The sequence below is a fragment of the Martes martes genome, assembly GCF_963455335.1.
Source record: "Martes martes genome assembly, chromosome: X".
In the NCBI taxonomy this organism is placed as follows: Eukaryota; Metazoa; Chordata; class Mammalia; order Carnivora; family Mustelidae; genus Martes; species Martes martes.
In genome coordinates this window covers 55,529,577-55,543,650 of record NC_137897.1, presented here as the reverse complement: position 1 = coordinate 55,543,650, position 14,074 = coordinate 55,529,577, and the positions used below count along the sequence as shown (strand labels likewise).

Genomic DNA, 14,074 nt, shown 5'->3' with positions numbered 1-14,074 from the left:
CATCCCAAAGCAACAGAATACACATTCTTCTCTAGTGCACATGGAACATTTTCCAGAATAGATTACATCCTGGGTCACAAATCAGGTCTCAACCGGTATCAAAAGATTGGGATCATTCCCTGCATATTTTCAGACCACAATGCTCTGAAGCTAGAACTCAACCACAGGAGGAAATTTGGAAAGAACCCAAATACATTGAGACTAAACAGCATCCTTCTAAAGAATGAATGGGTCAACCAAGAAATTAAGGAAGAATTGAAAAAAATCATGGAAACAAATGATAATGAAAACACAACGGTTCAAAATCTGTGGGACACAGCAAAGGCGGCCCTGAGAGGAAAATATATAGCGGTATAAGCCTTTCTCAAGAAACAAGAAAGGTCTCAAATACACAACCTAACCCTACACCTAAAGGAGCTAGAGAAAGAACAACAAAGAAAGCCTAAACCCAGCAGGAGAAGAGAAATCATAAAGATCAGAGCAGAAATCAATGAAATAGGAACCAAAAAAACAATAGAACAAATCAATGAAACTAGGAGCTGGTTCTTTGAAAGAATTAATAAGATTGATAAACCCCTGGCCAGACTTATCAAAAAGAAAAGACAAAGAACCCCAATAAATAGAATTATGAATGAAAAAGGAGAGAGCACAACCAACACCAAAGAAATACAAACAATTATAAGAACACATTTTGAACAATTCTATGGCAACAAATTTGACAATCTGGAAGAAATGGATGCATTCCTGGAGACGTATAAACTACCACAACTGAACCAGGAAGAAATATAGGAAACCTGAACAGACCTATAACCAGTAAGGAGATTGAAACAGTCATCAAAAATCTCCAAACAAACAAAAGCCCAGGGCCAGATGGCTTCCCAGGGGAATTCTACCAAACATTTAAAGAAGAATTAATTCCTATTCTCCTGAAACTGTTCCAGAAAATAGAAATGGAAGGAAAACTTCCAAACTCATTTTATGAGGCCAGCATCACCTTGATCCCAAAACCAGACAAGGATCCCATCAAAAAAGAGAATTACAGACCGATATCCTTGATGAACACAGATGTGAAAATTCTCACCAAAATACTAGCCAGTAGGATCCAACAGTACATTAAAAAGATTATTCACCACGACCAAGTGGGATTTATTCCAGGGCTGCAAGGTTGGTTCAACATCTGCAAATCAATCAATGTGATACAACACATTAATAAAAGAAAGGACAAGAACCATATGATACTCTCAATAGATGGTGAAAAAGCATTTGACAAAGTACAGCATCCCTTCCTGATCAAAACTCTTCAAAGTGTAGGGATAGAGGCCACATACCTCAATATTATCAAAGCCATCTATGAAAAACCCACTTCAAATATCATTCTCAGTGGAGAAAAACTGAAAGCTTTTCCGCTGAGGTCAAGAACACAGCAGGGATGTCCATTATAACCACTGCTATTCAACATAGTACTAGAAGTCCTAGCCTCAGCAATCAGACAACAAAAAGAAATTAAAGGCATCCCAATCAGCAAAGAAGAAGTCAAACTATCACTCTTCGCAGATGATATGATACTATATGTGGAAAACCCAAAAGACTCCACTCCAAAACTGCTAGAACTCATACAGGAATTCAGTAGAGTGTCAGGATATAAAATCAATGCACAGAAATCAGTTGCACTTCTCTACACCAACAACAAGACAAAGAAAGAGAAATTAAGGAGTCAATCCCATTTACAGTTGCACCCAAAACTATAAGATACTTAGGAATAAACCTAACCAAAGAGGCTAAGAATCTATACTCAGAAAACTATAAAGTATTCATGAAAGAAATTGAGGAAGACACAAAGAAATAGAAAAATGTTCCATGCTCCTCGATTAGAAGAACAAATATTGTGAAAATGTCTATGCTACCTAAGGCAATCTACACGATTAATGCAATCCCTATCAAATCCCACTGATTTTTTTCAAAGAAATGGAACAAATAATCCTAAAATATATATGGAACCAGACAAGACCTCGAATAGCCAAAGGAATATTGAAAAAGAAAGCCAAAGTTGGTTGCATCACAATTCCAGACTTCCAGCTCTATTACAAAGCTATCATCCTCAAGACATCATGGTACTGGCACAAAAACAGACATATAGATCAATGGAATAGAATAGAGAGCCCAGAAGTAGACCCTCAACTCTACAGTCAACTAATTTTTGACAAAGTAGGAAAGAATGTCCAATGGAGAAAAGACAGCCTCTTCAATAAATGGTGTTGGGAAAATTGGACGGCCACATGCAGAAAAATGAAAGTGGACCATTTCCTTACACCACACACAAAAATAGACTCAAAATGGATGAAGGACCTCAATGTGAGAAAGGAATCCATCAACATCCTTGAGGAGAACACAGGCAGCAACCTCTTCGACCTCAGCCGCAGCAACTCCTTCCTAGGAACATCGCCAAAGGCAACGGAAGCAAGGGCAAAAATGAACTATTGGGATTTCATCAAGATCAAAAGCTTTTGCACAGCAAAGGAAACAGTTAACAAAACCAAAAGACAACTGACAGAATGGGAGAAGATATTTGCAAATGACATATCAGATAAAGGGCTAGTGTCCAAAATCTATAAAGAACTTAACAAACTCAACACCCAAAGAACAAATAATCCAATCAAGAAATGGGCAGAAGACATGAACAGACATTTCTTCAAAGAAGACATCCAGATGGCCAACAGACACATGAAAAAGTGCTCCACATCACTCGGCATCAGGGAAGTACAAATCAAAACCACAATGAGATACCACCTCACACCAGTCAGAATGGCTAAAATTAACAAGTCAGGAAATGACAGATGCTGGCGAGGATGCAGAGAAAGGGGAACCCTCCTCCACTGTTGGTGGGAATGCAAGCTGGTACAACCACTCTGGAAAACAGCATGGAGGTTCCTGAAAAAGTTGAAAATAGAGCTACCCTATGACGCAGTCATCGCACTACTGGGTATTTACCCTAAAGATACAAACGTAGTGATCCGAAGGGGCACGTGCACCCGAATGTTTATAGCAGCAATGTCCACAATAGCTAAACTATGGAAAGAACCTAGATGTCCATCAACAGATGAATGGATAAAGAAGATGTGGTATATATTCACAATGGAATACTATGCAGCCATCAAAAGAAATGAAATCTTGCCATTTGTGATGACGTGGAGGGAACTAGAGGGTATCATGCTTAGTGAAATAAGTCGATCAGAGAAAGACAACTATCATATGATCTCCCTAATATGAGGAAGTGGAGATGCAACATGGGGGGTTAGGGGGGTAGGAGAAGAGTAAATGAAAGAAGATGGGATCGGGAGGGAGACAAACCGTAAGTGACTCTTAATCTCACAAAACAAAATGAGGGTTGCTGGGGGGAGGGGGGTCGGGAGAGGGGTGTGGGATTATGGACATTCCGGAGGGTATGTGCTATGGTGAGTGCTGTGAAGTGTGTAAACCTGGCGATTCACAGACCTGTACCCATGGGGATAAAAATACATTATATGTTTATAAAAAAAATAATAAATTAAAAAATTTAAAAAAAGATCATTGAGTTAAACTGAAAACAATTTATCAAAATTTGTGGGATGCAGATATAACAGCACTGAGAGGGAAGTTTTTTTCTTCTTCTTATCATTAAAAGCTTACATTAGGAAAGAAGAAAAGTTGGGGCACCTGGGTGGCTCAGTTGGTTAACCATCTGCCTTCGGCTCAGGTCATGATTCTAGGGTCCTGGGATCAAGCCCCACATCAGGCTCCTTGCTCAATAGGGAGGCTGCTTCTCCCTCTCCCACTCCCCCTGCTTGTGCACCCTCTCTCTCTTTGTCTTTTTTTATAAAAGGCACTAGGACCAAAGTCTGAAGGAACGACACCAGGAATAAGTTTTCAAGAGTTCCTTCTCATTAGAGTTGCACAGGACATGCTTAATTCCTCTAGCAGTAACAACATGTGTGAACTGTTGTTTATCAGGGAGCTCATTAGAGACTAAGTCCCTAAGGCTTTACATGGGGATGTTCACGTAGGTACCCCTCCCTAGCACATACCAGCAGGATTCCAGATACCATTTTGTTTGTGCAGTCTAGACATAGTGAGCCTCCCTTATTATTAGTGGAATGTTTTATATCAGTGTAGGGAACTGTTTACCAGCCAAGTGACCAGATGTCAGCCAAAGGCCAGCTTTGCAAGCAGGCCTTTCTCTTTTTTTTTAAGCTTTTACTTAAATTCCAGTTAACATCCAGTGTAATTTTAATTTCAGGTGTACAATTTAGTGTTTCAGCACTTCCATATAACACCTGGTGTTCCAAGTACACTCTTTAATCCCCATCACCTATTTCACCCATTCCCCCCACTTCCCCTCTGCTAATGATTAGTTTGTTCTCTATAAAGAGTCTGTTTCTTGGTTTGCCTCTCTCTCCCATTCCTCCATGCTTGTTTTATTTCTTAAATTACACATGTGAGTGAAATCATACTGTATGATTTCTGTAACTTATTCCACTTCGTACAATACTTTGTAGCTCCATCAACAACATTGTATATGGCAAGATTTCGTTCTTTTGGATGGCTGAGTAATATTCTGGGGTGGGGGGCATGTGTGTTGCCTCTTCTTTACCCATTCTTCAGTTGATGGACACTTGGACAGTTTTCATAATTTGGCTGTTGTAGATAATGCTGCTATAAACTTTGGGGTGCATGTATCCCTTTGAATTCATATTTTTGTACTCTTTGGGAAATACCTAGTAGTGCAATTGCTGGATCATAGGGTAGTTCTGTTTTTAACTTTTGAGGAACCTCCATACTGTTTTCAAGAGTGGCTGCACCAGTTTGCATTCCCACCAACAATGTAAGAGGATTCCCCTCTCTTCACATCCTCACCAACACCTGTTGTTTCTTGTGCACAAGAAGGCCTTTCTAAGTATAGGCAATCTCAGCCTTACTATGTGTACTCTTTGCTGTACCCTGAGTCATTTCTGAGGTATATATTCTTACCAAAACATAAAGGTATAACTGATGTCTATATATTATAATTGTTATAATTTCTGTAAATTAGCATTTCTAAACCCTTTTTAATATGCCTGTTTCAAAATTCTGTATATGTGTTTATCTACATTTTTATTCCATTACCTGAATTGCTATTTTCAGCCTCAAAAATCTTGTTTTGCAGTTCTTTTCTTTTATTCTAATATAATTTTAGTATTTTTTTATCCTTCATCATATCTTTTTCCTCTAGCAGTTGTTTCATCTTTCAATTATATATTGATAAAATACTCTTTTTGCTTTACAGCTAATGGTTTAGTCACATAGTCTGAAAGAAACAAAGAATGTAAAAGGCCATTGGCTTTCTGGAGGGGTTGTTGAGGGGCCTGTTCCTTTCCTTTAGACCCCTCAGGGTTGAGGGCTCCGGTAAAAAGGTAGAGAGGACATCATGCCTAAGTAAGGGATTCCTGAGAGCTCACAGTAGGAGGTGAGGCCTGTGGATAGGGGATGGGTCTGCAGAAAGAAGGGAAAGTCACTGAAAGTGTGGAACTGGTAGAGGCAACAGAGGGAGCCAGGGACAGAGCCTACCTGTACTGAGATGTGAAAGCCCTGAGTGGCCTGGTTGGGTGAATGAAAGAGGTTAAAGAAATGTGGATGGCCTGAGCCATCCTGTCTGCATCACTCTCTGCAGATGGAAAATTTGTAGATGGTGGCATATTCCTGGCAGCAGTTCATATGACTTTATTAGATCCTAATTGTCAGTATTTATTTTGACCACATCTTTAGCATTTGTAAAGAACTCTTATGGGAGGAAGAGGAATCAATTAAAATAATTTGTAGTTAACTTGAATTAATGAAAACACTTAATAGGGGAGTTAAATCATTTTCCTTTGAATCACATTTATGACCATTGTTACCGTGATCCTGAATATTACTTTCACAGGAAGTCAGTAGGATACAATGGGGAAAACTCGGGATTAACAGACTTGGATTCAAATCTTGAATGCTGTTTTTTTTCTCTTTTATGTGTTTTATGGCCTTTCTGAGCCTCAACTGAGAAATGAGTATGGTGCAACACACTTTATGGTGTTCTTATAAAAATTTAATAAGATAGTGTAAGGTGCTTAGTACACTACTTAGCATAGAACCTATACCCAGTATTTGTAACCTTTCATTACTTTCTTTAAAAAAAAATTTATTTAGGGGCACCTGGGTGGCTCAGTGGGTTAAAGCCTCTGCCTTCGGCTCAGGTCATTATCCCGGGGTCCTGGGATCGAGCTCCACATCGGGCTCTCTGCTCAGCGGGGAGCCTGCTTCCTCCTCTCTCTCTGTCTGCCTCTACTTGTGATCTCTGTCAAATAAGTAAATAAAAAAATGTTAAAAAAATTGAATCTCTAGACTGAGGTCTGCTTTTAAAAAAAATTTATTTATTTATTTGACAGAGAGAGTACAAGCAGGGGAGGGGGAGAGGGAGAAGCAGGCTCAAGCCTGATGTGGGGCTTGATCCCAGGACCCTGGGATCATGATCTGAGTCGAAGGAAGACACTTAACCAACTGAGCCACCCAGACGCCCCCCTTTCATTACTAACTCTCCTTATGTTAGTGTAAGAAGGAAATATTCCCTTCTTTCTAAGAACAGTATCTTATATCATGCCATTAAATATTCCACATCTGAAATGTTTGAAGAAAATTTGGGCTTTTATTGGGAACAATGATTTTTACAGTTTTTAAGTTATTTTTCTCCAGAATGGATGACAGGAATGGCCAAAGTTGAGAGCTGCAGTTTCCTTTCATATGGATTTCTGTGTAAAAAAGAAATCTATGTTAAATGATTTATATAGTTGTCTTCTGATATTTGGATAGGAGTTTTTTCTTTTTCCTCTTTCTTTTTAGGTGTGAAGGAGAATACCAGGAGAAAGGGGATAGTAAAAGTTTAAAAATCAAGCAGAACTTGAGACAAAGTCTTCTGATTCAAGATGGGTTGGCAGAGTATCAAATTGGCAAAAACTGAAGTTTCATTATAGTAGGTGATGCTGGTGGAATTGAAATTTTTGTATGCACCTACTGACATTCCCAGGTTGACCGCTTCTCCAGCACCCACTCTTTTGGAGGACAGATTGACAGGATCAACATTTAAAGTTATTCATATTTAGCAGTTTTATTCCTTGGTATTTATAGGGGGTACTTCACATGTTTACAAGGATATTTGCCAGAACATTGCTTCTAATAGTGAAACATTGAAAGCATCTTGAGTATCATCAACAGAAGAATAGATAAGAAAAGTAAGGTATCTCTATACAATAAAATACTATGGGGAATTTAAAAAGATAAAGTAAACCTATATGTAATGAACTCTAAGACATAGTATTGAGAGGAAAAAGAAGCAACGTTTGCATAACATGTCACATATATTTTAAAAACTATGTTTCTGTAAGTACAGACATGCATATAAGTGTATCAGGAAAGGACTGAAAAGGATAGTTACTAATCTTAGAAGTGTCTCCCTCTGAGAAAGGGACTGGGACAGGGTAGGGGTCCTCGGAAATCTAAGCTTTATTTTTACTATTTGCATTTTTTAATTTAAAAACTTGTTAAAAGTTTAAAATTCTGATAAAATACACATAACATAAAATTTATCATCTTAACTATTTTTAAGTGTCTAGTTCACTGGTGTTAAGCACACTCACATTGTTGTGTGGCCAATCTTCAGGGCCCTCTTTTCATTTTGCAAAACTGAATCTCTGTGCCCACTGAACAATAACTCCTCTGAGTCCCCCTTCCCCCCTAGTCTCTCTTGCATACACTAATCTACTTTCTGTCTCTATGAGTGACTAGTATAGGTACCCCATATTAGTGAAATTATACAGTTTTTGTCTTTTTCTGACTGGTGTATTTCACTTAGCATTATGTTCTCAAAGTTCAGCCATTTTGTAGCATGTGTCAGAAATTCCTCCCTTTTAAAAGCTGTATAATATTCCATTGTATGTATATACTTCATTTCATTTATTCATTCATCCATTGATGGAGACTTAGGCTACTTCCACCTTTTGGCTATTGTGAATAATGCTGTGAACATGGGTGTACAAATATTTCTTTGAGGGGCGCCTGGGTGGCTCAGTCATTAAGTCTCTGTCTTTGGCTCAGGTCATGATTCCGGGGTCCTGGGATCAAGCCCTGCATTGGGCTCCCTGCTCAGCAGGAAGCCTACTTCTCCCTCTCCCACTCCCCCTGCTTTTGTTACCTCTCTTGATGTGTCTCTCTCTGCCAAATAAATAAATTTTTTTAAAAAGGTTTTATTTATTTATTTGACAGACAGAGATTATAAGTAGGCAGAGAGGCAGGCAGAGAGAGAGAGAGGAGGAAGCAGGCTCCCAGCTAAGCAGAGAGCCCGATGCGGGACTCGATCCCAGGACTCTGGGATCATGACTTGAGCTGAAGGCAGAGGCTTTAACCCACTGAGCCACCCAGGCGCCCCAAATAAATAAATTTTTAAAAGTCTTACAAATACTTCTTTGAGACCCTGTTTCAGTTATTTTGGGTTTATACCCAGAAATAGAATTACTGGATCATATGGTAATTCTGTTTCTAACTTTTTTTTAAAAAGATTTTATTTATTTATTTATTTATTTGACAAAAATGACAAGTAGGCAGAGAAGCAGGCAGAGAGAGAAGGAAGCAGGGTCCCCACTGAGCAGAGAGCCCGACGTGGGGCTCGATTTCAGGACTCTGGGACTGTGACCTGAGCCGAAGGCAGAGGCTTTAACCCACTGAGCCACCCAGGTGCCCCTGTTTCTAACTTTTTAAAAAGATTTTATTTATTTATTTGAGAGAGAGAAAGAACATGAGAGGGGAGAGGGTCAGAGGGAGAAGCAAACTCCCCCGAACCTGGGAGCCCAATGTGGGGGATTGTGACCCGAGCTGAAAGCAGAGGCTTAACCAACTGAGTCACTCAGGTGCCCACTGTTTCTAATTTTTTAAAGAAATTGCTGTATTGTTTTCCATAATGGCTGTATCATTTTACATTATCCACCAACAGTGCACAAGGTTTCCAATTTTTTCACATCCTTGCCAACACTTGTTTTGTTTGTTTTGATAGTAGCCATCCTAATGGGTGTAAGGTGGTATTTCATTGTGGTTTTGATTTGCATTTCCTTAATGATTTGTGAAGTTGATTATCTTTTTATGTGATTATTACCATTTTTGGAGAAATATCTGTTCAAGTTATTTGCCAGTTTTTAAATCAGGTTGTTTGCTTTTTTGTTGTTGTTGAGTTTTAGGAGCTCTTTATATATTCTGGATATTAAACCTGTATCAGATATGATTTGCAGATATTTTCTCCATATTTTTCCATAGATAGCCAATTTCACTCTATTGTATACTTTAATACACAAAAGTTTTTAGATTTAATGTAGTCCAGTTTATCTATTTTTGTTTTTGTTACCTCTGATCTTGGTATCAAATCCAAATAATTATTACCAAATCCAATGTTATAATGATTTCCCCCTATGTTTTCTTTTTTTATGATTTTATTTATTTGTCAGAGAGAGAGAGGAAGAGAGAGCACAGGCAGGGGGAGAAGTAGGCAGAAGGAGAAACAGGCTCCCCACTGAGTAAGGAGCCTGGTGTGAGACTTGATCCCAGGACTCAGGGATCATGACCTGAGCCAAAGGCAGACGCTTAACTGACTGAGCCACCGAGGCATCCCTCCCCTATGTTTTCTTCTAAAAATTTTATACTTTAGTTCTTCTGTTTAGGTTATTTAATGCATTTTCGGTTCATTTTTGTATATGGTAAATATAAATGTCCAGTTTCTTTAAAAGAATGGATATCTATTTGTCCCAACACCGTTTGTTGAATAGACTGTGCTTTCCATACTGAATGGTCTTGACATCCTTGTTGATAATCATTTGATTATATATGTCATTTTATTTCTGAACTCTGTTTTATTCCATTGGTATATATATATCTCTCTTTATGCCAATACCACACTGTTTTGATTACCTTTGTAGTAAATTTTGAAAATAGGAATTGGTAGTCTTTCAGCTTTGTTTGGAGTCCCTTGTGATTCTGTACGAACCTTAGGGCAGAGTTTTCCATTTCTGCCAAAAATGTCACTGAGATTTTCATAGAGTTTACATTTAATCTCGAGATTGCTTTGGTAGTATTGGCATCATAACAGTATTAAGTCTTCCAGTCCATGAACTATTTGCATTTTTAAATAATCAGAATATACTGGTGTACTGTTTGTGTAAACAAGCATAAATAAATTTTTTAAAAGGAGTTTTTGGCAGAGGGAACTGGTAAGTTTCTTTTTTCTCTTTCTCTTTTGTTGAGATATAATTGTTATTCAGCACTATATAAGTTTAAGGTGTCTGTCATAATGGCTTAAGGTGGTCAAGATGTACAGACCTTCAATTTGAAGATAAATACTGGGGATGTAATATACACATGACTATAGGTAACACCACTCTACGGTATATTTGAAAGTTACTAAGAGATAGATCCTAAAAGTTCTCATCACAAGGGACTAGTAAATTTCTAATGTCAGTTCATGTGTGTTTACTGGATCTCATGTTCCAATTTTTATAAATTGGCATCAGTTCTAGAAGCGAAAGGATAAATTAGATATTACGATAGAGATGATTATCTGACTAAAGATGTTCATGATAAGAAAATGTTTATGAACTGAATTGAAATTGAATTAAATCATTGTTAACAAATAGGCTTATTTAGACATTTGGTGATATTACCTAAGCTCAGATACAGTTTTATCTTGCATGTTTTGCTTATTCTCAAATAAACTTTAGTTCCATTGATCAAAAACCAGTTATTCTATTCATGCCATTTAAAATTGTGTCTTATTGAACAGAGAGGCTGTTGGGTTCTATTTCATGAAGATTATCTGTGAACATTTTAAGTCATCAGAAAATATTGGAAAAGCTCTACTGCTCCACATTGACATGCTTTTACAAAGAAAGGAAGAACTGCTTGCCAAGGAGAAGATTGAAGAAATCATTTTAGGTCAGTAGGATTTCTGTAGGTTTCATTCTTTTTTTAACTTTTTAAAAAAAGATTTTATTTAGTTGTCAAAGAGAGGAAGAAAGAGTACACTAGCAGGGGGAGCCGCAGGCAGAGGGTGAAGGAGGCTCCCCGCTGAGCAGGGAGCCCGAAGTGGGATTCCATCCCAGGACCCTCAGATCATGACCTGAGCCAAAGACAGACGCTTAACTGACTGAGCCAACCAGGCATCCCTTCTGCAGGTTTTAGAAAGGTGTTAATATGTGTGTAATTCTTAGATGTCAGAACAGTGGCAAAATTCTTAGGTCAGTGGATCCCTTTTTCTCACTTGCTTTTTTTCTTCCTAATAACCACTAGCTATAACACCTCATTGATTCAGATTCCACAGGCTAGAATGAGAAACAACAAAAATAGCAAAACATCAACAAAAACTGAAAACCTCTGAGCTTGAAACTCTTGTGTAGTGAAGAATTGTGAGGTTAGAGGCCTAATTTCATGATTTCAGTGTGATCTCAAGTAAGCTGTGTGCCTTCTGGCAAGTTGATAACATCTCTGTATCTTCTTTCTAACTATGAAACAGAGGTTGCGAAATAGATTCCTAGTTTTTAACTTCCTTTTTAGCCCCAGCATCTTTTTTGTCATGCAGTCTTATATGAACCCTGTCCCAAATAAAATAGAATTTCTCTGTTAAATCAGAGATGTAGAACCAAATTTCAGCATTCCCTTAACCTCTGCCTCTCTGTAGAACTCTATACCCTGAAGAACATAGTATGATCCCTTTCTTGGAAAATTCTCACCCCAATACGTCCTTCCAATTGTACACATATACAGAGATAGAACAGGAGTGATAGTTACTAAATGTTAATACTGGGATTTATTCTGAGTGATGGCATTTTAGGTGACAAAAAGTCACCTAAAAGCAAAAAGCTTTCTTTTATTTTGTTAAGATTTTTAAAATTTATTTATTTGACAGACAGAGATCACAAGTAGGCAAAGGCAGGCAGAGAGAGAGGAAGGGAAACAGGCTCCCTGCTGAGCAGAGAGCCCGATGTGGGGCTCAATCCCAGGACCCTGAGATCATGACCTGAGCCAAAGGCAGAGGCTTTAACCCACTGAGCCACCCAGGCGCCCCTCTTTTATTTTTTTTTTTAAGATTTTATATATTTGTTTTTCGGGAGAGAGAGAGCGAGCAAGAGAGAGGGACAGGAGGAACAGAGGGAGAGAGACAAGCAGACTCCATGCTGAGCATGAGCCTGATATGGGGCTTGATCTCATGACCTTGAGACCATGACCATAGGCAAAATCAAAGTCCGATGTTCAGCTGATTGAGCTACTCAGGCTCCCCTGCTTTCTTTATATTTTACCAGATTTCTTGAATTTTTCCAAATATATATCGTGGTTTTATAAAAATGTGATCGATTTTTTAAAAGATTTTACTTATTTATTTGACAGAGAGAGATCACAAGTAGGCAGAGAGGCAGGCAGGGTGGGAGGGAAGCAGGCTCCCTGCTGAGCAGAGGGCCCAATGCAGGGCTCCATCTCAGGACCCTGAGATCATGACTTGAGCCAAAGGCAGAGGCTTAACCCACTGAGCCACCCCGATGCCCTGTGATAGATTTTTTTAAGTGGAAATCTTTTGAGTAAATAATCTCTAAGATTTTGAACTCTAGATTCTGTGAGCCATATTTTATTGATAATGTGCTCCCTACAGACCCTTGCTAGGAATCCAGTTATTTTTAGACCCAATTTTGATAAGTTTGATTATCTGGTTTTCTACCTCTTAGCATTTTAATGGTAGCATATTACAAAGAGAGAAAAGTTCTATATGGGAATACATAGATAATCTGGCCACAAGGGAGGAGAAAACTCTACACATTTTATGAAACAGTTTCAAATATATTTTTTAAAGATTTTATTTATTTTTGACAGGCAGAGATCACAAGTAGGAGAGAGGCAGGCAGAGAGAGAGGAGGAAGCAGGCTCCCTGTTGAGCAGAGAGCCCGATGCGGGGCTCGATCCCAGGACCCTGGGATCATGACCTGAGCCGAAGGCAGAGGCTTTAACCCACTGAGCCACCCAGGTGCCCCCAGTTTCAAATCTTTTTAAAGATACAGTAGTTTGTACTATATAATTGTTCCTAAAGTCATCACTGTGGTATAATAGTACAATAAAATACACGAGTTGTTAGTGTTATTACCTTGAATGGTCAAACAAAGATTAAATTGTGCTTCAGAAAACCAGAAAGTATGTTTGGAAAAACATAATTTAGGGGCGCCTGGGTGGCTTAGTCGGTTAAGCACCTGACTGTTGATTTCGGCTCAGGTCATGATCTCAGGGTGTGAGATCAAGCCCCCATGTCAGGTTGCATGCTCAGTGGGGAGTCTGCTTCTCTTTCTGTCCCTCTCCCTTTGCACCTCCCCTTGTTCATGCTCTATTGCTCTCATTGACATAAATAAATCTTTAAGAAAAGAAAAACCCAATTTATAAAACATAATTTTTAGAAAAATTAAGTACTTTAATGAAATAATTTAGAGTTTTCAAAATAAAAATTTTTTATTTTTAATGAAAGTTAATTGTCAGCTAACTAGAAAATGTGTTTATCCAGAATGACTAATTTTCCTAAGATTATAGTTAATCAGTTTCACTGTGATATTGAATTATGAACTTATACTCTCAAAGTCATGTAATATTTTAAGTAGGTACATTGAATAGCATTTTACTCTGATGTGAGTAATTTTTATCTAAGCCATGGAACAAATTATGTCTGTTGACTGGGCTGGGAGGTTAGAGACTCTTAGTGTTCTTATCAAGACTTTTGTGGAAATCAATAGTGCCAAAGAGTAGAAGAGAAGTGGATATAGAATTCTATTACAGTTTAAACTTTACCTTAATGTGTGCTAATGTATTTGAACCCTGTAAGTGTCTAGACCAGAAACAATCAGACATGAGTTACAATTTAAAGTAATAAAGTTAATGTGTAAACATGGTCTTAAAGTATTTTACAAAGGCTTTAAGGTATAATTGGCCTTTCTTGTGAACTTGGTCTGATCTTGTTAGTACATAA

At 38.2% G+C, this 14,074-nt stretch overlaps 1 protein-coding gene across 1 annotated transcript in view; it reads left to right on the top strand.

Moving 5' to 3' along the window:
- Positions 1-14,074, top strand: part of TEX11 (testis expressed 11) — a gene marked incomplete at its 5' end in the record, with an annotated part of 270,791 nt that overhangs the window by 111,471 nt on the left and 145,246 nt on the right. The window contains one exon of the mRNA XM_080795516.1: positions 10,862-11,013. Coding sequence (XP_080651642.1) covers positions 10,862-11,013 — 152 coding nt within the window. The remainder of the gene's footprint in view (positions 1-10,861; positions 11,014-14,074) is intronic.